The sequence below is a fragment of the Salvelinus fontinalis genome, unplaced genomic scaffold (genome assembly GCF_029448725.1).
Source record: "Salvelinus fontinalis isolate EN_2023a unplaced genomic scaffold, ASM2944872v1 scaffold_0313, whole genome shotgun sequence".
Taxonomy (NCBI): domain Eukaryota; kingdom Metazoa; phylum Chordata; class Actinopteri; order Salmoniformes; family Salmonidae; genus Salvelinus; species Salvelinus fontinalis.
The window spans coordinates 125,839-153,642 of NW_026600522.1; the positions used below are offsets into that span (position 1 = coordinate 125,839).

General features: G+C 43.6%; 1 protein-coding gene across 3 annotated transcripts in view; it reads left to right on the top strand.

Annotated features, from left to right (window-relative positions):
- Nucleotides 1-27,804, top strand: part of LOC129845465 (adhesion G protein-coupled receptor L1-like) — a 118,233-nt gene that overhangs the window by 79,179 nt on the left and 11,250 nt on the right. For all 3 annotated transcript variants that reach the window (XM_055913409.1, XM_055913411.1, XM_055913410.1), the window contains 10 exons: nt 385-590; nt 6,014-6,187; nt 13,412-13,621; nt 14,085-14,305; nt 14,619-14,685; nt 14,915-15,006; nt 15,943-16,111; nt 17,761-17,916; nt 19,127-19,223; nt 22,572-22,694. In XM_055913409.1, coding sequence (XP_055769384.1) covers nt 385-590; nt 6,014-6,187; nt 13,412-13,621; nt 14,085-14,305; nt 14,619-14,685; nt 14,915-15,006; nt 15,943-16,111; nt 17,761-17,916; nt 19,127-19,223; nt 22,572-22,694 — 1,515 coding nt within the window. The remainder of the gene's footprint in view (nt 1-384; nt 591-6,013; nt 6,188-13,411; nt 13,622-14,084; nt 14,306-14,618; nt 14,686-14,914; nt 15,007-15,942; nt 16,112-17,760; nt 17,917-19,126; nt 19,224-22,571; nt 22,695-27,804) is intronic.

The following is a 27,804-nucleotide window of genomic DNA, read 5'->3' on the forward strand; positions in this document are numbered from 1 at the left end:
CTCTCTCTCTGACTCCCTCTCCCTCCCCCTTCCCTCTCCTTTACCTCTTTATGTTCTATCTCTCTCTCTGACTCCCTCTCCTTTCCCCTTCCCTCTCCTTTACCTCTTTATGTTCTATCTCTCTCTCTGACTCCCTCTCCTTCCCCCCTTCCCTCTCATTTACCTCTTTATGTTCTATCTCTCTCTCTGTCTGACTCTCTCTCCTTATTATGCTCCCTTCACACACTATTTCTGTTTCTTTTTTCTCTTTTTCCTTTCCCTCTCTCATTTCCCCTCTCTATCTCTCTCTTCTTCTATCTGCCTCTCCCTGTCTCTCTCTCTGACCCTTCTGCTCTCTACCCGTCTCTCCCTGTCTCTCCCCATCTCTCATCTCTCCCCCTCCAGGCCAAGTCAAGGTAGTGTTTGTTCTTTATAAGAACTTGGGCTCCTTCCTGTCTACGGAGAACGCCACGGTGAAGATGGAGCTGGAGGCGGCACCGGGGGAGCGGGGCTTGGCGGTCAACTCCCACGTCATCGCCGCCTCCATCAATAAAGAGTCCAGCAGAGTGTTCCTCACTGAGCCGGTGGTGTTCACACTCAAACACTTACAGGTATACACTTACAGATACATGTAATGTTATACGCTTAAATACTTACAGAACAGCTCATAATAATGGCTGGAACATAGCAAATGGAATGGCCTCAAACGCATGAAAACCATGTGTTTGATGTATTTGATACCATTCCACTCATTACGCTCCAGACATTACCATCCTCCCCAATTAAAGTGCCACCAACCTACTGTGACTCACACACATACAGTCCACAAACTCTCCCATATACACAATACACGCCCATACACACAATACACTCCCATACACACAATACACTCCCATACACACAATACACTCCCATACACACACTACACACTCATACACCGTACATTCACATACACAAAACACTCCCATGCACACAATACACTCCCCTACATACAATACACTCCCCTATATACAATACACTCCCATACACACAATACACTCCCATACACACAATACACTCCCATACACACAATACACTCCCATACACACAATACACACCCATACACACAATACACACCCATACACAGTACATTCCCATACACAATACACTCCCATGCACACAATACACTTCCATAAAAACAATACACTCCCATACACACAATACACTCCCATACACACAATACACACAATACACTCCCATACACAATCCATTCCCATACACAATACACTCCCATGTACACAATACATTCCCATACACAATACATTCCCATATGCACAATATACACCCATACACAATATACTCCCATACACACAATATACACCCATACACAATACACTCTCATACACACAATACACTCCCATAAACACAATACACTCCAGTATACACACTTCACTCACAATACACTCCAATATACACACTACACTCACATAAAAATTACACTCACATACACTTGCATAAACCGAAATCTTACAAGATCGAATCCCCGAGCTGACAATTTTAAAATCTGCCGTTCTGTCCCTGAACAAGGCAGTTGTAACGGCAGTCCTCCTCCTCTTCATCAGAAGAGGAGGAGTAGTGATCGAACCAAGGCGCAGCGTAGTGAAATGACATGATTTATTGAACACGACGGAAAAAACAAACTAAACTTGCATAAACAAACAAAACAAATAAACGATGCAGACAGACCTGAACAACGAACTTACATATAACGTGAAAAATGCAATGAACAGGAACAGACTACATAAAACGAACAAACCGCAAACAGTCCCGTATGGTGCAAACATATACACAGACACAGGAGACAACCACCCACAACGAACACTGTGAAAACGCCTACCTAAATATGACTCTTAATTAGAGGAACGCCAAACACCTGCCTCTAATTAAGAGCCATACCAGGCAACCCAATAAACCAACACAGAAACAGAAAACATAGAATGCCCACCCAAACTCACGTCCTGACCAACTAACACATATAACAAACTAACAGAAATAGGTCAGGAACGTGACATAACCCCCCCCATAAGGTGCGAACTCTGGGCGCACCAGCACAAAGTCTAGGGGAGGGTCTGGGTGGGCATCTGACCACGGTGGTGGCTCAGGCTCTGGACGAGGTCCCCACCCCACCATAGTCAATCCCAGCTTACGTTTACCCCTTATCATGACCACCCTCTTATTTCCCCCACCTAATTTAAGGGGCAACACCAAGATAAAGTACAGCTCCGGGACAAGGTAGCTCAGGATAAAGAGGTAGCTTAGGATAAAGAGGTAGCTTAGGATAGAGGGGCAACTCCGGACTGAAGGGCAGCTCCGGACAGAGAGACAGCTCTGGACTGAGGGGCAGTTCTGGATTACTAGCCGCTTCTGGCTGAGGGGCAGCTCATGGCTGACTGACGGCTCTGGACGCTCATGGCAGGCTGACGGCTCTGGACGCTCATGGCAGGCTGACGGCTCTGGACGCTCATGGCAGGCTGACGGCTCTGGACGCTCATGGCAGGCTGACGGCTCTGGACGCTCATGGCTCTCTGACGGCTCTGGACGCTCATGGCTCGCTGACGGCTCTGGCTGCTCATGGCTCGCTGACGGCTCTGGCTGCTCATGGCTCGGTGGCGGCTCTGGCAGATCCTGTCTGGCTGGCGGCTCTGGCAGATCCTGTCTGGCTGGCGGCTCTGGCAGATCCTGTCTGGTTGGCGGCTCTGGCAGATCCTGTCTGGTTGGCGGCTCTGGCAGATCCTGTCTGACGGACGGCTCTAGCGGCTCCTGTCTGGCGGGCGGCTCTAGCGGCTCCTGTCTGGCGGACGGCTCTGTAGGCTCATGGCAGACGGGCGGCTTTGCAGGCTCATGGCAGACGGGCGGCTTTGCAGGCTCATTGCAGACGGATGGCTCAGACGGCGCTGGGGAGACGGATGGCTCAGATGGCGCTGGGGAGACGGATGGCTCAGATGGCGCTGGGGAGACGGATGGCTCAGATGGCGCTGGGGAGACGGATGGCTCTGGCCGGATAAGGCGCACTGTAGACCTGGTGCGTGGTGCCGGAACTGGAGGCACCGGGCTAAGGACACGCACCTTCATGCTAGTGCGGGGAGCAGGGACAGGGCACACTGGACTCTCAATGCGTACTCTATACCTGGTGCGTGGTACCGGCACTGGTGGCACCGGGCTGAGGGCAAGCACATCAGGATTAGTACGGGGAGAAGAAACAGTGTGTACAGGGCTCTGGAGACGCACAGGTGGCTTAGTGCGTGGTGCCGGAACTGGAGGCACCGAACTGGATACACGCACTACAGGGAGAGTGCGTGGAGGAGGAACAGGGCTCTGGAAACGCACTGGTAGCCTAGTGCGTAGTGTCGGCACTGTAGGTACTAGGCTGGGGCGGGGAGGTGGCTCCGGAAATACCGGACCATGCAGGCATACTGGCTCTCTTGAGCATTGAGCCTGCCCAACCTTACCTGGTTGAATGCTCCCGGTCGCCCGACCAGTGCGGGGAGGTGGAATAACCCGCACCGGGCTATGTAGGCGAACCGGGGAAACCATGCGTAAGGCAGGTGCCATGTATGCCGGCCCGAGGAGACGCACTGGAGACCAGACGCGTTGAGCCGGCCTCATGACACCTGGCTCAATGCCCAATCTAGCCCTACCAGTGCAGGGAGGTGGAATAACCCGCACCGGGCTATGCACACGTACAGGAGACACCCTGCGCTCTACTGCTTAACATGGTGTCTGCCCGTACTCCCGCTCTCCACGGTTAGCCTGAGAAGTGGGCGCAGGTCTCCTACCTGCCCTTGGCCCACTACCTCTTAGCCCCCCCCCAAGAAATCTTTGGGTGTTACTCACGGGCTTTTCGGGCTTCTGTGCAAGACGCGTCCCCTCATAACGCCGGTTCCTCTCTCTCTTCTCCTCCGCTCTCCGAACTGCCTCCAGCTGTTCCCATGGACGGTGATTCACTTTAGCCCATGGTCCTTCTCCGTTAAATACCTGCTCCCAACTCCACAAGTCCTGTATACTCTCCCGTTGCTCGACATTACGCTGCTTGGTTCTGGAAAGGTGGGTGGTTCTGTAACGGCAGTCTTCCTCCTCTTCATCAGAAGAGGAGGAGTAGTGATCGAACCAAGGCGCAGCGTAGTGAAATGACATGATTTATTGAACACGACGGAAAAAACAAACTAAACTTGCATAAACAAACAAAACAAATAAACGATGCAGACAGACCTGAACAACGAACTTACATATAACGTGAAGAACGCAATGAACAGGAACAGACTACATAAAACGAACAAACCGCAAACAGTCCCGTATGGTGCAAACATATACACAGACACAGGAGACAACCACCCACAACGAACACTGTGAAAACGCCTACCTAAATATGACTCTTAATTAGAGGAACGCCAAACACCTGCCTCTAATTAAGAGCCATACCAGGCAACCCAATAAACCAACACAGAAACAGAAAACATAGAATGCCCACCCAAACTCACGTCCTGACCAACTAACACATATAACAAACTAACAGAAATAGGTCAGGAATGTGACAGCAGTTAACCCACTGTTCCTAGGCCATCATTGAAAATAAGAATTTGTTCTTAACTGACTTGCCTAGTTAAATTAAGTAAATCAATTAAATCAAATAATAATAAATAAATAAACAAATTTACATTGACATAATGTACACATACTGGAGGTTAAACACTACACCACATACTGCACTGTAGTAGACTAACAAGCCCATACACATACTGTACTGTAGTAGACTAACAAGCCCATACACATACTGTACTGTAGTAGACTAACAAGCCCATACACATACTGTACTGTAGTAGACAAACAAGCCCATACACATACTGTACTGTAGTAGACTAACAAGCCCATACACATACTGTACTGTAGTAGACTAACAAGCCCATACACATACTGTACTGTAGTAGACTAACAAGCCCATACACATACTGTACTGTAGTAGACTAACAAGCCCATACACATACTGTACTGTAGTAGACTAACAAGCCCATACACATACTGTACTGTAGTAGACTAACAAGCCCATACACATACTGTACTGTAGTAGACTAACAAGCCCATACACATACTGTACTGTAGTAGACTAACAAGCCCATACACATACTGTACTGTAGTAGACTAACAAGCCCATACACATACTGTATACAGAGCATCAAACACTACGTCCCACACACTGTACACCCTGTTCTGTTACTGTACACATGCATTACAATTTATTTCACCTCTCACCCTTTCTCTCTCTCTCCCACATATTTGCCAACTGTTTAAATAGGCTGTATTTTATTTCCCTGTCATCTGCTTGTACTGTATATAAACATGTTTAAATAGGCTGTATTTTATTTCCCTGTCATCTGCTTGTACTGTATATAAACATGTTTAAATAGGCTGTATTTTATTTCCCTGTCATCTGCTTGTACTGTATATAAACATGTTTAAATAGGCTGTATTTTATTTCCCTGTCATCTGCTTGTACTGTATATAAACATGTTTAAATAGGCTGTATTTTATTTCCCTGTCATCTGCTTGTACTGTATATAAACATGTTTAAATAGGCTGTATTTTATTTCCCTGTCATCTGCTTGTACTGTATATAAACATGTTTAAATAGGCTGTATTTTATTTCCCTGTCATCTGCTTGTACTGTATATAAACATGTTTAAATAGGCTGTATTTTATTTCCCTGTCATCTGCTTGTACTGTATATAAACATGTTTAAATAGGCTGTATTTTATTTCCCTGTCATCTGCTTGTACTGTATATAAACATGTTTAAATAGGCTGTATTTTATTTCCCTGTCATCTGCTTGTACTGTATATAAACATGTTTAAATGGATTGCAGCACTTTATGTTTGTTATTTATGTCTGTGTGTTGTTATAAAGCCTGCGACAGAACCATTTACCTTCGGTATCAATAAAGTTAATTAATTTTCATTTGAAATTAACCCCCCCCCCCCCCTCTCTCACTTTCTCCCTTTAGTTGGAGAACCACTACAGTCCCAACTGTTCGTTCTGGAATTACTCTGAGCGGTCGATGACAGGCCAGTGGTCGTCTCAGGGCTGTAGACTGCTGGACACCAACAGCACACACACCACCTGCTCCTGTTCCCACCTCACCAACTTTGCTGTGCTCATGGCCCACCACCAGCCTGATGTAGGTCCAGTAGATATTACACACACACACACACACACACACAGACAGACAGACACACAGGCACACACCAAGGTTATTATAGTAAATGAAAACCCGAAAATCATCAGCCGTCTCAATGTTGTTTTAGAGAATTTGTCAGTACGTCCTACGGGCCTCACAACCGCAGACCACGTGTTATCACGCCAGCCCAGGATCTCCACATCCGGCTATACTGAAACTGTTATCTTTGACTCCAAAACTAACTACAATAATAAAAACCATCAAGAATTATGTTCAGTTTTAGTAATTTTGGGGGGGAAATAGAATGGGGTTTTCAAGATTTTTTTATAGGGTTTATCAAGCTTCGGAACCTGGCGAGTCACGTTGAGATTGATCATTTAAAGGTAAACTCAGCGAGATGACGTTGCCATGAGCAGCACCACATATATTGGGCGCGTTTGAGTGGTAAGGCTAAATATACAGTGCCTTGCAAAAGTATTCATCCCCTTGGCGTTTTTCCTATTTTGTTGCATTCCAACCTGTAATTTAAATTGATTTTTATTTGGATTTCATTTAATGGACATACACAAAATAGTTCAAATTGGTGAAGTGAAATGAAAAAATAACTTGTTTCAAAAAATTCCAAAAAATTTAAAACGGAAAAGTGGTGCGTGTATATGTATTCACCCCCTTTGCTATGAAGCCCCTAAATAAGATCTGGTGCAACCAATTACCTTCAGAAGTCACATCATTAGTTAAATAAAGTCCACCCGTGTGCAATCTAAGTGTCACATGATCTAAGAATATATCTGAAAAACCCCAGTGTCTGCAACTCCAGTAAGCAAGGGGCACCACCAAGCAAGCGGCACCATGAAGACTAAGGAGCTCTCCAAACAGGTCAGGGACAAAGTTGTGGAGAAGTACAGATCAGGGTTGGGTTATAAAAAAATATCAGAAACTTTGAACATCCCACAGAGCACCATTAAATCCGTTATTAAAAAATGGAAAGAATCTGGCACCACAACAAACCTGCCAAGAGAGGGCCGCCCACCAAAACTCACGGACCAGTCAAGGAGGGCATTAATCAGAGAGGCAACAAATAACCTCGAATGGGCTGCAAAGCTCCACAGCGGAGATTGGAGTATCTGTCCATAGGACCACTTTAAGCCCTGCACTCCACAGAGCTGGGCTTTACGGAAGAGTGGCCAGAAAAAAAGCCATTGCTTTTTGGTGTTCGCCAAAAGGCATGTGGGAGACTTCCCAAACATATGCAAGAAGGTACTCTGGTCAGATGAGACTAAAATTGAGATTTTTGGCCATCCAGGAAAATGCTATGTCTGGCTCAAACCCAACACCTCTCATCACCCCGAGAACCCCATCCCCACAGTGAAGCATGGTGGTGGCAGCATCATGCTGTGGCCATGTTTTTCATCGGCAGGGACTGGGAAACTGGTCAGAATTGAATGAATAATGGCTGGCGCTAAATACAGGGAAATTCTTTTTTTATTATTATTTTTTTTTTTTTTCACCTTTATTTAACCACTGCGACCTGGCCAAGATAAAGCATAGCAGTGTGAACAGACAACAACACAGAGTTACACATGGAGTAAACAATAAACAAGTCAATAACATGGTAGAAAAAAAGAGAATCTATATACACTGTGTGCAAAAGGCATGAGGAGGTAGGCAATAAATCGAATAATTACAATTTAGCAGATTAACACTGGAGTGATAAATCATCAGATGATCATGTGCAAGTAGAGATACTGGTGTGCAAAAGAGCAGAAAAGTAAATAAACAAAAGCAGTATGGGGGGTGAGGTAGGTAAATTGGGTGGGCTATATACCGATGGACTATGTACAGCTGCAGCGATCGGTTAGCTGCTCGGATAGCAGATGTTTAAAGTTGTTGAGGGAGATAAAAGTCTCCAACTTCAGAGATTTTTGCAATTCGTTCCAGTCGCAGGCAGCAGAGAACTGGAAGGAAAGGCGTCCAAATGAGGTTTTGGCTTTAGGGATGATCAGTGAGATACACCTGCTGGAGCGCGTGCTATGGGTGGGTGTAGCCATCGTGAGCAGTGAACTGAGATAAGGCGGCACTTTACCTAGCATAGCCTTGTAGATGACCTGGAGCCAGTGGGTCTGACGACGAACATGTAGCGAGGGCCAGCCGACTAGGGCATACAGGTCGCAGTGGTGGGTCGTATAAGGTGCTTTAGTAACAAAACGGATGGCACTGTGATAAACTGCATCCAGTTTGCTGAGTAGAGTATTGGAAGCTATTTTGTAGATGACATCAGTCGAGGATCGGTCGAGGATCGGTAGGATAGTCAGTTTTACTAGGGTAAGTTTGGCGGCGTGAGTGAAGGAGGCTTTGTTGTGAAATAGAAAGCCGACTCTAGATTTGATTTTGGATTGGAGATGTTTGATATGAGTCTGGAAGGAGAGTTTGCAGTCTAGCCAGACACCTAGGTACTTGTAGATGTCCACATATTCTAGGTCGGAACCGTCCAGGGTGGTGATGCTAGTCGGGCGTGCGGGTGCAGGCAGCGAACGGTTGAAAAGCATGCATTTGGTTTTACTAGCGTTTAAGAGCAGTTGGAGGCCACGGAAGGAGTGTTGTATGGCATTGAAGCTCGTTTGGAGGTTAGATAGCACAGTGTCCAAGGAAGGGCCAGAAGTATACAGAATGGTGTCGTCTGCGTAGAGGTGGATCAGGGAATCGCCCGCAGCAAGAGCAACATCATTGATATATACAGAGAAAAGAGTCGGCCTGAGAATTGAACCCTGTGGTACCCCCATAGAGACTGCCAGAGGACCGGACAACATGCCCTCCGATTTGACACACTGAACTCTGTCTGCAAAGTAGTTGGTGAACCAGGCAAGGCAGTCATTAGAAAAACCGAGGCTACTGAGTCTGCCGATAAGAATATGGTGATTGACAGAGTCGAAAGCCTTGGCCAGGTCGATGAAGACGGCTGCACAGTACTGTCTTTTATCGATGGCGGTTATGATATCGTTTAGTACCTTGAGCGTGGCTGAGGTGCACCCGTGACCGGCTCGGAAACCGGATTGCACAGCGGAGAAGGTACGGTGGGATTCGAGATGGTCAGTGATCTGTTTGTTGACTTGTCTTTCGAAGACCTTAGATAGGCAGGGCAGGATGGATATAGGTCTGTAACAGTTTGGGTCCAGGGTGCCTCCCCCTTTGAAGAGGGGGATGACCGCGGCAGCTTTCCAATCCTTGGGGATCTCAGATGATACGAAGGAGAGGTTGAACAGGCTGGTAATAGGGAGTGCGACAATGGCGGCGGACAGTTTCAGAAATAGGGGGTCCAGATTGTCAAGCCCAGCTGATTTGCACATCTAGCATTCTTGAGGGAAACCTGTTTCAGTCTTCCAGAGATTTGAAACTGGGACGGAGGTTCACCTTCCAGCAGGACAATGACTCTAAACATACTGCTAAAGCAAAACTCGAGTGGTTTAAGGGGAAACATTTAAATGTCTTGGAATGGCCTAGTCAAAGCCCAGACCTCAATCCAATTGAGAATCTGTGGTATGACATGAATATTGCTGTACACCAGTGGAACTCTGGAGCAGTTTTGCTTTGAAGAATGGGCAAAAATCCCAGTGGCTAGATGTGCCAAGCTTATAGAGACATACCCCAAGCCACTTGCAGCTGTAATTGCTGCAAAAGGTGGCTCTACAAAGTATTGACTTTGGGGGAGTGAATAGTTATGCACTCTCAAGTTTTCATTTTTTTTTCTTATTTCTTGTTTGTTTCACAATAAAAAATATTTTGCATCTTCAAAGTGTTAGGCATGTTGTGTAAATCAAATGACACAAATCCCCCCAAAATCTATTTTAATTCCAGGTTGTAAGGCAATATACTTTCGCAAGCCACTGTAAGTGTGTGTAAATTGGACTATCAACTGGTGAGAGAGCCTCAAATATCACATTATATATAAACTCAGCAAAAAAAGAAACATCCCTTTTTCAAGGACCCTGTCTTTCAAAGAAAATTCATTGTTCAAAGAACCATAAACAACTAATGAACATGCACATGTGGAACGGTCGTTAAGACACTAACAGCTTACAGACGGTAGGCAATTAGAGTTACAGTTAGGAAAACGTAGGACACTACTACTGACTCTGAAAATACCAAAAGAAAGATGCCGTGAACGTGCCTTAGGCATGCTGCAAGAAGGCATGAGGATTACAGATGTGGCCAGGGAAATAAATTGAAATGTCCGTACTGTGAGACGCCTAAGACAGCGCTACAGGGGGACAGGACGGACAGCTGATCGTCCTCACAGTGGCAGACCACGTGTAACAACACCTGCACAGGATTGGTACATCCAAACATCACACCTGCGGGACAGGTACAGGATGGCAACAACAACTGCCCGAGTTACACCAAGAACACACAATCCCTCCATCACTGCTCAGACTGTCCACAATAGGCTGAGAGAGGCTGGACTGAGGGCTTGTAGGCCTGTGGTAAGGCAGGTCCTCACCAGACATCACCGGCAACAACATCGCCTATGGGCACAAACCCACTGTCGCTGGACCAGAAAGGACTGCCAGAAAGTGCTCTTCACTGACGAGTCGCGGTTTTGTCTCACCAGGGGCGATGTTCGGAATCGCGTTTATCATCGAAGGAAATGAGCATTACACCGAGGCCTGTACTCTGGAGCGGGACCGATTTGGAGATGGAGGGTCCGTCGTGGTCTGGGGCGGTGTGTCACAGCATCATCGGACTGAGCTTGTTGTCATTGCAGGCAATCTCAACGCTGTGCGTTACAGGGAAGACTGACATTCCTGTTTTGCAGGAAATCACGCACAGAACGAGCAGTATGGCTGGTGGCATTGTCATGCTGGAGGGTCATGTCTGGATGAGCCTGCAGGAAGGGTGCTACATGAGGGAGGAGGATGTGTTCTGCCATGGCCACCGAAGAGCCCGGATCTCAATCCCATTGAGCAAGTCTGGGACCTGTTGGATCGGAGGGTTAGGGCTAGGGACATTCCCCCCAGAAATGTCCGGGAACTTGCAGGTGCCTTGGTGGAAGAGTGGGGTAATATCTCACAGCAAGAACTGGCAAATCTTGTGCAGTCCATGAGGAGAAGATGCACTGCAGTACTTACTGCAGCTGGTGGTCACACCAGATGCTGACTGTTACTTTTGATTTTGACCCCCCTTTGTTCAGGGACACATTATTCAATTTCTGTTAGTCACATGTCTGTGGAACTTGTTCAGTTTATGTCTCAGTTGTTGAATCTTGTTATGTTCATACAAATATTTACACATCTTAAGTTTGCTGAAAATAAACGCAGTTGACAGTGAGAGGACGTTTTTTTTTTTTTGCTGAATTTACATATACAGTATATGAATCACGGCACAGTGTGTTCCTGTTTCAGTCATGTCTTTGGTCACTTCCCGTGGGTCAAACAAAAACACAATAATGATTGGTTAACAATAGAGCCTCCTACAATGCAGGCAATGGCTACAGGATGAAGTTGATGAAGAGCAAATGTAGAAACTTGAAGTTGACTGGAGTCAAAACTTCATTATCTTTGACCACATGGTTTTTGTAAAGTTCATAGGCACAAGTCAGACAGTTTTTATCCCCATAATGCAACACACTTTGGAAGGCTGTGACCAAAAATGGTCAACGACTTGACAAAAGTGATCAAACGTGCCCTGTTTCTGCGATAACTCTTGGACTCTTGACAACATGATAACGGGCTTGGAACTGCTCACCCTGGTAATTTGACTGGTAAACTCATGGGTACACTCACAATGGCTGCCTGGTATTGTGACGCAATCATTTCCATGGTAATGTAGAATGTTCAATCAAATTATGTTAATTGATGTGGCTAATACAATGGACTATATGTTTATGTATTCTCATTAGAACTGAATCAACAAATCACAGCACATATAATTAGGAATTTGAATGCTAGAATGGACATGAACCTTCTTATGATGGGATAAAGATCAGCCATTTTGGTTAGGGAGTTGTTCAACCTGTGCTGTGATAAGATATTGTGTAAAATAATGAATTTTAAGAATTTATCTGCACTGTATGTTTGTTAGCTAGCTAGCCATCCAATGGTAGAATAATTATTCCATTCATTTTTCAAAGTAACTGCCAATATGCAACATTCTATTCAAACAATGCAGTCAATCCACATCGATAAACTTGCTGAAATCAGTTGCTGATGGAACATTGAGGGTTTATTAAATAGCCCCTCTAGTAATTTAACAGGATCTCTATGACACAGCACATATTGATGGCCGTCACTAGATAACACACCCACATTCATAATTATGACTAAACTCCACCCATTCCTACAATATCCCCACCCATTTCTACAATTTCTCAAAACAGGAAGTAAAAGCAGGAAGTAAAAACAAGAAATTCATAGACATAGCTATGCATGCAAGGACTGACCATGCATGAGATCCAAATGATAGTTTTAACAATTTTTTTATGCTATACATTGTTTGTTTACATTTACTTTGTTTACATTTACTTTGTTTACAAACATAATAAACAAGCTTATCTTTGAAGTCCTGATGGGGTACGACAGTTGAACTAAGCTAATTTATAAGTAATATTCTTCAAGAATCAATGGGTGCATGTCATTCATTTACAAGGCAAAAAATGTATGTAGCAACTGCTGATTTCCCCTTTAAACTAAATAAAAACTTGTCAAGTGAATGTGAAACTAACTGAAACTAAACTGAATTTGAAACAATATTCTTCAAACTAATAGATATAAAAACGAATATAAAAACACTAAACTATAATAACCTTGGCACACACACACACCTACATGCGCACACATACACACAAACACACACATGCATGTAAACACACACACACACTTACTCAAACTACTCTCTCTTTCTCCTTCCATCTCTGTCTCTCTCTTTATTTCTCCCTCCCACACACTCACACTTACAAATTCATGTCCTGCAACTCTGACTGACATTCACTTGAATGTGAATGTCATGTATTTTTTCAGGATGTCTCGTCTCCTTGCCTCTACATTTTAGCTGAATGTGAATACATTTCCAAATATAAACTCTCACTCTCACCCTCCTTGTCTTTCTCATTGTCTCCCATCATTCCTACCTCCCATCCCTTTCCTCCCTATATCTGTCTCCCCTCACCTCTCCTCTTCCTCTTCTCCCCCACCCTATTTCTCCCTCTCCATCCCCACCATCCCTCTCTCACAGTACCCTGGGAGGATGCACGAGTTGATCCTGTTTGTTATCACTTGGGTGGGCATAGTGATCAGCCTGGTGTGCCTGGCTATCTGCATCTCTACCTTTTGCTTCCTGAGGGGCCTGCAGACCGACCGCAACACCATTCACAAGAACCTCTGCATCAACCTCTTCATCGCAGAGCTCCTCTTCCTTATCGGCATCGACAAGACCCAGTACCACGTAAGTAGGGGAGGGGAGAGGGAGAGAGGGACATGTAGCCTGGTTCCAGATCTGTTTGTGCTGTCTTGTTAAGTCATAAAGTCATAAAGACATTGTCATGTGGCATGTGAAATAACTGATCTGGAGCCAGGCTAGGGGACAAGTGCCTCGTACATGGAACACCTAATACAGGACAGAGAGACGTCTGTCTCGCACTTGGAACACCATCAGACAGACTAAAGGGGAAGTGATTTTCATTATGGACCATGAGAATGAAAAGGTCCTCCATTATAGGGCTTGAATGACCCTATGCTGTCCTTTTCTGAATCTTACTCACCTTCCTTTGCTCTTTTCCCTTTCTCTTTCACTCCTTTTCACCCCTCTAAATTTTAAATTTTATTTTACTCTCCTTCTCATTCTTTCTCTCTCTCACTCCCTGACCTCCCTCTGTCTCCCTCCGTCTCCTTCTCTCTCTGTCTCTCAGATTGCCTGTCCAATCTTTGCTGGGCTGCTTCACTTCTTCTTCCTGGCTGCATTCTCCTGGATGTGTCTGGAGGGGGTGCAGCTCTATCTGTTGCTGGTGGAGGTGTTTGAGAGCGAGTACTCCCGCAAGAAGTACTACTACCTGTGTGGCTACTGCTTCCCAGCTCTGGTGGTGGGCATCTCGGCAGCCATAGACTACCGGAGCTATGGGACCAAGAAAGCGTACGTGTGAAGCAGTCCCTTTTCACCTGTAGATTGAGAGACAGGATTATGCTAGTTTAGAGTGCCTAGACTATTCCCCTAACAGGGAATGTAATATGGAGTGTAGTGTGAAGAGGATTGTTCTCTTCGTTGCCTTCCCCCCATGGACAAGGGTTTTGAACAGAGTTAGCCGAAGCCTGCTGATTAGCTTCTATAAGATATCCTCCGAGACAGGGGATGAGTGTGTGTGTGTGTGATTTGTGTGTGTGTGCATGGGTGCATGTGTGCGAGTGTGACTGTGATATTTGAATCTTTTCCTTTGTCCCATGTCTAGGTGCTGGTTGCGGGTGGATAACTACTTCATCTGGAGCTTCATTGGCCCTGTTTCTTTTGTTATTATGGTATAGTCATTCATTATGATGCTATTATGACCAACTGTATTACATTCTTTTTCATTCAGGCTACTTACTTATTTACTTAATCCTCTTAGTTCCTGGAGGAACATAGGGCCTGTACTAAAGGCTAACTTCACAAATATTACAACAATTTAAGACCAGAGTGTGTTCTAGGATTCCACTGAATGTGTTGTAAAGGTGTGTAACCTTTGTTCCCCCCCCCCCCCCCCCCTAGCTGAACCTGGTGTTCCTCATAATCACCGTGCACAAGATGACCCGCAACTCCTCTGCCCTAAAACCTGACTCCAGCCGCCTCGACAACATCAAGTGAGTCCCTCTCAGCAGAGGTTAGGGGTCAGTGAAGCCTCCCAGATCATGTGATTAGGGCATTTCCTGTATCAGTGAGACATGGGTTGGAAATCTGAAAAAATGAAGGAAAAGCAGAATAATGTTTGTCATATTGTACAGACTGGTTACATAGTAAATGTAAATCCAGGACACTTAAATTAGTATATATGTTACGTTTGGTATGGTTACATAAGACAGAAGGTTACTTAAGGCAAAAACAAAAGTAGGGTGGTTGGTCGGGGTTGATGGGTGGACAAATAACATAAACGTCTAGAAACCCAAAGGTTGAGTGTTTGAATCTCATCATGGACAACTTTAGCTAATTAGCAACTTTACAACTAGTTACTACTTTTTAGCTACATTGCAACTACTTAGCATGTTAGCTAACCCTTCCCCTAACCTTAACCTTAACCCTTTTAGTTAACCCTTCACCTAACCCTAACCTTAACCCTTTTAGCTAACCCTAACCTTAACCCTTTTAACTAACCCTAACCTTAAACCTTTAACCTAACTCCTATCCTTAACCATAAATCCTTAACCTTAAATCCTAGCCTCAAGATCTAGCCACCTAGCTAACGTTAGCAACAACAAATAGGAATTTATAACATATACGTTTTGAAATGATGGAGATCCACAAATGAAAACATACCATACGAGACGTAACATATCATACTACATTTAGTTTCACAGATTTACGTACAGTATAATATGAAATGATCTGAGACCACGTTGTATTGTCATAACAATGAGTCATTTTCAAAGCAGATATTCCAGATAATAGGTTCAAAGCCGGTACAGTTGAGATACATGCATCTTAAGGCAAAACAGCCATGCTGGGTAGCGGGTTGGCTGGGGTCTGTGTGAGTGGTTTCATTGTGATGCTAAGCTAACATTAGCATGCCCTTTCCTCCCCAGGTCATGGGCTATTGGGGCCATCGCCCTGCTCTTCCTGCTTGGTCTGACCTGGTCCTTCGGCCTCCTCTTCATCAACGAGAACACGGTCATCATGGCCTACCTCTTCACCACCTTCAACGCCTTCCAGGGCATGTTCATCTTCATCTTCCACTGCGCCCTGCAGAAAAAGGTAACTCAAACACTCACATATCTAAAGTGACCTTTTCTATTGAGTAAACTAAGCATAACATTTAAATAGACCTGATGGAATATAATTACAATCTGCAGCCTGATTTATGTTGTTACTTTCCCTTAATAATTCCTGTGAGAAGGAGGTGATTATTTAACCAAATTTTAATTAAACAGGGTAATTATGCACGGTACATCACTAGGTGCACTATTCAGAGCTCTGTCTATTTGAAATGTTAATTTGCTCAAAGCATGTATGTCTTTGCGTGATGAAAATCTTACCCTAAAAGGTCTGAGTCCGTATGTTCAGAATGAAAAATCCATAAATGTATAATTCTTGTGTAATTTATATGTCTAGGCTACATTGAGGTTTTTCTTTAGCTGTTTTAGGGTATCTAGCATTAGCCTTAGGGCCTAACTGTACATGCACCAATAGCCTACATGCCAATCGGGAAATTATTTTGGGAACGGGTAGAAAAAGTTAACTTTGACCCACGGAGGCAAAAAGAACAATGTCAGAGTTTAATTCAAGAGAAAAGCTTTGAAATGGAGAGTTGAAAATAAAGAGAAGGGAGGGACAGAAAAGTACTGATTGTGAAAGATTTGAAGTGGTAAAAGAGGATGGTAGCAGTGCTGCTATGTTATGTGTGATGATTGTGAGCCACTATACAAATTCAACAGTCACAAGATGGGGACTTCAGACAGGCCTATGGCACGAGAAGGGAACTGTAGCCTAGTGTTCAGATGGGTTAAATGGAAACGGAAATACGGTTACTATAACCTCTCACATAGTCTTAATATTAACTCCTGCAGAATTAAGCATTTCTTGTAGTAAAATGATACACCAAATGTAGGCTACATTTTGATTCTGGAACATGAGTGGAGAAATATGATTCTTTCAGCATCTTGAGAGAATGCGAATGTGCAGTTAGATACTGTCTGTGAAGGTGCTCTCTTTATCAACATCATAAAAGCTGATAGTATTTCAACCACATAAAATATGCATCCAAGCCGAACTGAAATCTTAACAGAAACATGTTGGGTCGTTTTCACAGCTTTACAACCGGTCAAACTGATGTCATTTGGAAATGTACTTTATTTTTTTTGTTATTCCATTTTCTCCCCGGTCCCTAAACATCTTTCCTCCACGAAAGAAGCAGAGATGACAGAGAAAACTTTAGTCTACCAATATTTACTAGATTGAAGGATTCATTCTATCAATTTATGATCTTATTCTGGTGAGCAATGGTTTATGTAGTCTGCTAAGGCAACATATAATGCCAGAAGAGAAGCTGCATGTATCTAATTATAGACAAGATGGCTAACTAATAGCCTACCAAAATGTCGAAAATTATAAGCAGAAACATATCTAAATCAAACAACAACAAAAAGTCTTGCACCCTCTGTCAAAAAATCGTTACGCCGTCTCTGACTGTAGCCTACAGCACATTTTCTATGTTAGCAGGTTAGGGTCCTGTGCAGATTTTCACTTTATCACATATAGTTTTGCGGTTGAGGATGGGTTATTAACAATTATGGGCAGGTGCAGGTGAATAAACAGCAGACCCGCGCACCACTAGTGTGTATGTATGCGAGTCTACTGCTTACATGCGTGTGTCTAAGCCATGTTTGCCCTCTCTATCCATGCAGGTCCATAAGGAGTACAGTAAGTGTCTGCGTCACTCGTACTGCTGCAGCCGTACCTCCACCACCAGCTCCCACGGCTCCCTGAAGAACTCTGCCCTGCGTGCCAACAACCGCTACTACACTGGCAACCAGGCCCGCCACGCTGCCGCACACAGACAAGTCAGTGAAAGGACATACACACACGCACAGACACAACCGCACACACACCACAAACACATACACACCACACACACACACACACGTGCACACATGCATACACGCACAGACTCTAAAGGACTACATGGGTGCACACACAGGCCACATCATGCCATACACAAACCCACAGATTACGGGTACATGCACCAATCTACAAAGTGTAGGCCTGTCCCATACCTAATTCTCTTTGACAAAACACCAAACACACACACACAATACACTCTCAGTCTCCAGTTGACATACCGGCTATCACACGCTTCACAAATCTAATCAGAAACCTTCATCTCTATTTGGATCTACCACGTCTCAATCTGATGTTGTTTATCTGTGTGTATTAACTTGTTTATGTTAGTATGCCTGCTGCGTGAGCTTATTTACTTCATGTATCTCTGGTAGCATGTATGTGTTTGCTTAGTAGTTTTAGACAGATCCATGCAAGCTTGGCATGTTCCAGCCTCACATAGTTACAATATCATATTGTTTATTCCTGTCTATCTATCTGTCTGTCTGTCTTGTTCATTCCTGTCTGTCTATCTATCTGTCTGTCTGTCTTGTTAATTCCTGTCTGTCTATCTATCTGTCTGTCTGTCTTGTTAATTCCTGTCTGTCTATCTATCTGTCTGTCTGTCTTGTTCATTCCTGTCTGTCTATCTGTCTGTCTGTCTTGTTCATTCCTGTCTATCTATCTGTCTGTCTGTCTTGTTAATTCCTGTCTATCTATCTGTCTGTCTGTCTTGTTAATTCCTGTCTGTCTATCTATCTGTCTGTCTGTCTTGTTAATTCCTGTCTGTCTATCTATCTGTCTGTCTGTCTTGTTAATTCCTGTCTGTCTATCTATCTGTCTGTCTGTCTTGTTAATTCCTGTCTGTCTATCTATCTGTCTGTCTGTCTTGTTCATTCCTGTCTGTCTATCTGTCTGTCTGTCTTGTTCATTCCTGTCTGTCTGTCTATCTATCTGTCTGTCTGTCTGTCTTGTTAATTCCTGTCTATCTATCTATCTATCTGTCTGTCTGTCTTGTTTATTCCTGTCTGTCTATCTATCTGTCTGTCTGTCTTGTTCATTCCTGTCTGTCTATCTATCTGTCTGTCTGTCTTGTTCATTCCTGTCTGTCTATCTATCTGTCTGTCTGTCTTGTTTTGTTTCACTGTGTGCTTCTCTTCTCCGGCGTTCCAGAGTCGGATCCGCAGGATGTGGAACGACACGGTTCGGAAGCAGACGGAATCTTCCTTCATGGCGGGAGACATCAACAGTACTCCTTCACTCAACCGTGGTGAGACTCCCCACCCCCTTAACCCCTCTCTAACCCCCCTGCTGTCCCCCTCTCCAATCACGCACACCTCTATGGCAGGCTCATCAGAACTGACAGACAGACAGGCAGAACGAAGTAGGAGCACCACTGAGTCTACTGTCAGAGACAGAGAGCGAGGAAGAGGAGCCAGTGTACATTGACACGAGCAATAGCCTGAGCAGCCGGTGGCATACCGTCGCCGTGGCAGCCATCGTCATGGGGATCAGAATTATCTGGGAGGGAGGGAAGAGTTGATGATGACAAAGAGGTAGTCGCTAAATCAACCGTCACTCTTTATGTTAATTTCATCCATTTTGTTTTTAATGAACTGATTAGCGTACGAGCTGGCTGGGGGTAATTAGTCTTATTGAAGAGAGTGACAGGAACAAGTGAGGGAGGGGGTGCGAGGAGAGGAGGAGAGAGTAAGAAGAGAGGAGGGGAGGGGAAGGAGTTTCGCTTTCCTGGAACTGACATCACAGAGAAAAAATTATACACTGAGTATACCAAACATTAGAAACACTTAGAAACACCTAGAAACATTAGAAACACCTAATATCCACTCTACAAGGTGTAGAAAGCATTCCACAGGGATGCTGTCCCATGTTGACTCCAAAGCTTCCCACCGTTGTGTCAAGTTGGCTGGATGTTCATTGGGTGGTGGACCATTCTTGATAAACACGGCAAACTGTTGAGCGTGAAAAGCGTTGCAGTTCTTGACACAAACCGGTGCGCCTGGCACATATTACCATACCCCATACACAATCCATGTCTCAAGGCTTAAAAATCCTTCTTTAACCTGTCTCCTCTCCTTCATCTACACTGATTGAAGTGGATTTAACAAGTGACATCAATACTGGATTCACCTGGTCAGTCTGTCATGGAAAGAGCAGGTGTTCTTAATGTTTTGTTTACTCAGTTTATAGGGAAAGAGGAAGGAGGAATTGAGGGATAGAGGAAGCTGGGATAAAGAGAGGAGGAGGGATAGGTGAAGGACGGATAGAGGAGCGATAGAGCTACAGGGAGAAACGCTAAACAAAGGCGCTGCCAAGTGCGAAGTCCTTTCTTTTCCCGAGTGTTTGAGAAAAGTTTGTCGTTGTTGGCAGAAAGCGAAAGATGGCCGCTCCATTCGAGAGACAGAGAGAAAGAACGAGAGAGCGAGAAATAAAGAGAAGGAGAGACGCTATCATGGAGCAATAATTAAATGGGACGAATCCCGACGAGAGCCGCTGTCTTCGTTGTTATCGCTGGAATCTCTTATCTCTTTGATTTCCCCACTTAACTTCTTTATCAACTTGTTTCTCTTCAGACAATAGTGATCTGTCCAGGAGACAAGGCGTGATGAGGCTTCCTCCTCTCTGAATGAAGCTCCCCAGCTCCCCAGTGCCTGCCCTACTTTCTCTCTCCAACACTTAAAAGTTGTTGTTTTTAAATTGTCGACAGGATATTCTTCTGAGGTGTTTCTGGACAGCTAATCCTGAGTAATTTGGTGTGGAGAGAGACAGGGACGAGATAGAGAGAGAGAATGAGAGAGGGGATAAAAGAGTGACTGTGCGCGTGAGGTGGAGAGCAAGAGAAAGAATTGGAGAGTGAGTGAATGAGTTGATGGGTGAACGAACTAACAAAGAAATGAAAGAATGTGAGTGTTTTAGTGTGAAATTCTCTCTGTGAATTTCTGTCTTTCTCATTGTCTCTGTGATGAATGGTTTGGTTGAGACCTGATAGTTGCACTTCGCCTTAGACCACTCTCCGTCATGCTGTCCTATTTTTAATTTCATGGCATTTCTATTTGACCGCCTGGGGCTGAAGCCATACATGGGCATTACAGAACATTCTCAATGTTCCATTTCTTTGAATTATATTTGTCTAAAGGTGGCATTCGCATTTCACTGTGAAATGAACTGTGTTTCAATGACTGCACTCTCTGACTACGTAATGATATGCATTAGTATTCCCCCTTCGACTACGTTGTAAGATACAGAACAATATTCCAAATGGCAACGCTGCCTGCAAACAGCACCTTTCCGCTGGAAATGTATTTTACTCAAAGGTTACAATAGCAAACATTCAGGGGTGTACTGTAAAAGGCATTACCCTGTAGAAAATTACTGTGATATACATATCCCTATCGATTTGAATAAGAATTTAACATATTTTTGAATAACCTGTCAATGGCCTGTATTACTATATATAATGTTAATTATGTATTATGTATAATAATCATTATGTATTATATTTTGAGACATTGTTATCACATTTATACAGTGCCTCTAATTATATTGTCTGTTATGTTTTTGTATTATCATATCAAATGTTGTTAATATACAAAAACAAACCTAAAAAGATGTTTATGGTAAAGTAGATGTTTGTGGTAAAGTAGATGTTTATGGTAAAGTAGATGTTTATGGTAAAATCGATGTTTATGGTAAAGTAGATGTTTGTGGTAAAGTAGATGTTTATGGTAAAGTAGATGTTTATGGTAAAATCGATGTTTATGGTAAAGTAGATGTTTGTGGTGAAGTAGATGTTTATAGTAAAGTAAATGTTTATGGTAAAGTAGATGTTTATGGTAAAATCGATGTTTATGGTAAAGTAGATGTTTATGGTAAAATAGATGTTTATGGTAAAGTAGATGTTTATGGTAAAGTAGATGTTTATGGTAAAGTAGATGTTTATGGTAAATATATGTTTATGGTAAAATAGATGTTTATGGCTAAGTAGATGTTTATGGTTAAGTAGATATTTATGGTAAAGTAGATGAATATGGTAAATAGATGTATATGGTAAAGTAGATGTTTATGGCTAAGTAGATGTTTATGGTAAAGTAGATGTTTACGGTAAAGTAGATGTTTGTGGTAAAGTAGATGTTTGTGGTAAAGTAGATGTTTATGGTAAGGAAGATGTTTATGATAAAGTAGATGTTTGTGGTAAAGTAGATGTTTATGGTAAAGTAGATGTTTATGGTTAAGTAGATGTTTATGGTACTGTAGATGTTTACGGTAAAGTAGATGTTTATGGTAAGGAAGATGTTTATGATAAAGTAGATGTTTATGGTAAAGTAGGTGTTTATGGTAAAATATATGTTTATGGTAAAGTAGATGTTTATGGTAAAGTAGATGTTTATGGTAAAGTAGATGTATATGGTAAATAGATGTATATGGTAAAGTAGATGTTTATGGTAAAGTAGATGTTTACGGTAAAGTAGATGTTTATGGTAAAGTAGATGTTTATGGTAAAGTAGATGTTTATGGTAAAGTAGATGTTTATGGTAAGGAAGATGTTTATGATAAAGTAGATGTTTATGTTTTATGATGTTATGTCTCTTTCTCTTAGCCACCATGGGAAACCACCTCCTGACCAACCCAGTGTTACAGACCCGTACCGGCACCTCTCCCTACAACACCCTACTGGCTGAGAGCTTCACTCCCCCTTCTCCTGGGGTCTTCAACTCCACCGGTAAGTAAACCTTAGTATGTGTGTGTGTGTGTGTGTGTGTGTGTGTGTGTGTGTGTGTGTGTGTGTGTGTGTGTGTGTGTGTGTGTGTGTGTGTGTGTGTGTGTGTGTGTGTGTGTGTGTGTGTGTGTGTGTGTATGGGGGGGGGGGGGGGGTGTACGTCCGTAGTGCGTGTGCTTCTGCATATTATGCAAATATATTTTCTTGTTTTTTTGCGTCTCAATATTTTTCTGTCTGTTAGTCTTTTTATGCCTCATTGTGTGTGGAGGATGGAAAAAGTGTGTGTGTGTTTCACTGGCGGTGAGTGTATGTATCTGTCAGACGGATTCAGCAGTAGAGAGAGAGAGAGAGAGAGAGAGCCGTGCCAACTGCCTAGCCATCTGGCCAGGTCTCTAATCCTGCCTTGTTGATATGAAGAAGCAGAAATTGATTAGAAGTAAAGCTTCATCTGTGACTGAAGGAGAAATCTTGGGGCCAGCTTCCCTTCTCAGACTCTCCCCAGAGTAAATGTGTCACATAATGCTGTGATAATTCACAGAGAACAGCAGAAGATAGCGGTGGCTAGAGTGATTGGGACAGTGGACTCCATTCAGATTCATGTATCTGATTTGTTCGGGTTTATGGAGCATTTTGATTGTAGGATTTAAATACTATAAATACACTGAGTGTACAAAACATTAAGAACACCTGCTCTTTCCATGACAGACTGACCAGGTCAAAGCTATGATCCCTTATTGATGTCACCTGTTAAATCCACTTCAATCAGTGTAGATGAAGGGGAGGAGACAGGTTAAAAAATGATTTTTAAGCCTTGAGACAATTGAGACATGGATTATGTATGTGTGCCATTCAGAGGGTGAATGGGCAAGACAAATGATTTAAGTGCCTTTGAACGGGGTATGGTAGTAGGTGCCAGGGGTATGGTAGTAGGTGCCAGGCGCATCGGTTTGGAACTCAATATTAGGAATGTGTCCTTAATGTTTTGTACACTCAGTGTATATACTGTTGAAGTCGGAAGTTTACATACACTTAGGTTGGAGTCATAAAAGCCCATTTTTCAACCACTCCACAAATTTCTTGTTAACAAACTATAGTTTTGGAAATGTGCATGACACAAGTAATTTTTCCAACAATTGTTTACAGACAGATTATTTCACTTATAATTCACTGTGTCACAATTCCAGTGGGTCAGACATTTACATACACTAAGTTGACTGTGCCTTTAAACAGCTTGGAAAATTCCAGAAAATTATGTCATGGCTTTAGAAGCTTCTGGTAGGCTAATTGACATCATTTGAGTCAATTGGAGGTGTACCTGTGGATGTATTTCAAGACCTACCTTCAAACTCAGTGCCTCTTTGCTTGACATCATGGGAAAATCAAAATAAATCAGCCAAGACCTCAGAAATGTTTTTGTAGACCTCCACAAGTCTGGTTTATCCTTGGGAGCAATTTCCAAATACCTGAAGGTACCACGTTCATCTGTACAAACAACAGTACGGAAGTATAAACACTATGTACGCAATCCCAGAACAACAGCAAAGGACCTTGTGAAGATGCTGGAGGAAACAGGTACAAAAGTATCTATATCCACAGTAAAACAAGTCCTATATCGACATCACCTGAAAGGCCGCTCAGCAAGGAAGAAGCCACTGCTCCAAAACCGCCATTAAAAAAAAGCCAGACCACGGTTGGCAACTGCACATGGGGAAAAAGATCGTACCTTTTGGAGAAATGTCCTCTGGTCTGATGAAACAAAAATAGAACTGTTTGGCCATAATGACCATCCTTATGTTTGGAGGAAAAAGGGGGGAGGCTTGCAAGCCGAAGAACAACATCCCAACCGTGAAGCATAGGGGTGGCAGCATCATGTTGTGGGGTTCTTTGCTGCAGGAGGGGCTGGTGCACGTCACAAAATAGATGGCATCATGAGGCAGAAAATGATGTGGATATATTGAAGCAACATCTCAAGACATCAGTCAGGAAGTTAAAGCTTGGTCGCAAATGGGTCTTCCAAATGGACAATGACCCCAAGCATACTTCACAAGTTGAGGCAAAATGGCTTAAGGACAACAAAGTCAAGGTATTGGAGTGGCCATCACAAAACCCTGACCTCAATCCTATAGAAAATGTGTGGGCAGACCTGAAAAAGCATGTGTGAGTAAGGAGGCCTACAATCCTGACTCAGTTACACCAGCTCTGTCAGGAGGAATGGGCCAAAATTCACCCAACTTATTGTGGGAAGGTTGTGGAAGGCTACCTGAAACGTTTGACCCAAGTTAAACAATTTAAAGGCAATGCTACCAAATACTAATTGAGTGTATGTAAACTTCTAACCCACTGGGAATGTGATGAAAGAAATAAAAGCTGAAATAAATCATTCTCTATACTATTATTCTGACATTTCACATTCTTAAACTAATGTGGTGATCCTAACTGACCTATGACAGGGATTTTTAATTGGATTAAATGTCAGGAATTATGAAAAACTGAGTTTAAATGTATTTGGCTAATGTGTATGTAAACTTCCAACTTCAATTGTAGTATACTAGATAGATCCTCTGGCAGTAGCCCTTAGGTAGTAGTCCTACTTTGTATTCCCTATTCTTACAGTAGAGCTATCCATAGTACTCTCATAATACTGTAGGTCTTAAGTAGAGGCGCTATCCAGAGTACTCTCATAATACTGTAGGTCTTAAGTAGTAGAGCTATCCAGAGTACTCTCATAATACTGTAGGTCTTAAGTAGAGGCGCTATCCAGAGTACTCTCATAATACTGTAGGTCTTAAGTAGTAGAGCTATCCAGAGTACTCTCATAATACTGTAGGTCTTAAGTAGTAGAGCTATCCAGAGTACTCTCATAATACTGTAGGTCTTAAGTAGTAGAGCTATCCATAGTACTCTCATAATACTGTAGGTCTTAAGTAGTAGAGCTATCCATAGTACTCTCATAATACTGTAGGTCTTAAGTAGTAGAGCTATCCATAGTACTCTCATAATACTGTAGGTCTTAAGTAGTAGAGCTATCCAGAGTACTTGCTCTGTGCTCCCTCCTCTCTCTCTTCTCTATCTGTGTGCTCCCTGCCTGACTGAGTGGGAGTGTGCCAGCCAGTAGAGAGATACTATAGTAGCAGCAAGTTGTGTCGTCGTAGAGGCCTGAAATTGTAGACAGCATCTCTGTTTAATATTTTAAACACTCTCTGCACAATGCGTCAGGCAGCCTGACGGCCACGGGGTCCGGCTCAGCAGCGGCAGGGACATTTTTAGAACCCTGAGAGGAGAGGAAGTAGGAAGTGTACTTCATTAGAATGTCTAATTAGCCCTTCCACCACCGCCATAGCAACCGCCGACGAGTCTTGATTAAAATCATACCACGCATTAAAAATTAAATCCACACCGAACCGCAGTCTAACGTGGATTTGCTTAGGGAAGCCATGCCTCGCCATGCCTCTCATTTCGATGCGATCACTCTGATGATGGCAATTTGGGAGGAAAATCACAACATTTTTTGGTGTGTTGAAGGCGCGTCGTAGAATAAGCATTACTGCTACTTTATGAGATGGTGGTGCATGCATTATGGATGCACTGAATCACAGGCTCGCAGACAGCAGAATATACCCCAGTGGCTTGTGTGTGTGTGTGTGTGTGTGTGTGTGTGTGTGTGTGTGTGTGTGTGTGTGTGTGTGTGTGTGTGTGTGTAAATTATGGTGGATTATCATGTCAAAACTACATGTTGTGTGTTTGTTTATGAGGCCGTGTGTGTTTGTGTGCCTGTGTTTTATCAATGATTTATAGATGATTTACACTAGATGACTAGTGTTTTGAAGCCACTACTCCTCCATCTTGTCACACCCTCACCGTTGTAAATTTTTTGGGGGGGAAGCTATGGAAAAGCATTTATTAATGTCAACATTTGTTTTTGCCACGTTTATTATATTATAGAGCTAAACATAAAAAAAAAAAGATATATCATTTTTGGTTCTAACATTACTGTCCCCACTACAACATCAAAATACTTGTCATTGTGTTCCTGAAACATTGAATTAACATACTTATAATTATTATACATACGTATAAGTCCATTAATTCCTATGAAGGACTGCTTCTTTTGAGGAGTGTGTCACGATCGTGTGGAGGATTGATGGACCAAAACGCAGCTTTAGGAAAATAAGCCATCTTCTTTTATTTTTCAAGATGACGAAAAATAAACACGAAACACTTAATACAAACTAACAAAAACAACAAACGATCGTGAAGCTAATAAACGTCGTGCACATACACACACAGGCTACAAACGTTCTACATAGACAATTACCCACATCACATGAAAGCCTATGGCTACCCTAAATATGGCTCCCAATCAGAGACAACAGAAATCAGCTGTCTCTAATTGGGAACTCATTCAGGCAACCATAGACTCTCCTAAACAACTAAACCAACATAGACAACGCTAGACACATGCACTACACACAAACCCATACAATACACCCAACACCCCCTTTACCATATAATAACCCAAAACCGACAAAACACAAACGTTCCCCATGTCACACCCTGACCTAACTAAAATAATAAAGAAAACAAAGAATACTAAGGCCAGGGCGTGACATAACCCCCCCCTTAAGGTGCGAACTCCGGGCGCACCATTACACAGTCTAGGGGAGGGTCTGGGTGGGCTTCCATCCACGGTGGCGGCTCCGGCTCTGGTTGTGGTCCCCACGTCACCATAGTCCCTAACCGCCTCCTTAGCTTCCTCCAAATGACCCCCCTCCACATTAACCCCATAGCATTAAGGGGTAGTTCCGGACTAAGGGGCAGCTCCGGACTAAGGGGCAGTACCAGGGTAAGGGGCAGTACCAGGGTAAGGGGCAGTACCAGGGTCAGGGGCAGTACCAGGGTCAGGGGCAGTACCAGGGTAAGGGGCAGTACCAGGGTAAGGGGCAGCACCAGGATAAGGGGCAGCACCAGGATAAGGGGCAGTACCAGGGTAAGGAATGGCAGCTCCGGACTGAGGGACTGCAGCTCCGGACTGAGGGACTGCAGCTCCGGACTGAGGGATGGCCCATGGCTGGCTGACGGATCTGGCTGCTCATGGCTAGCTGACGGATCTGGC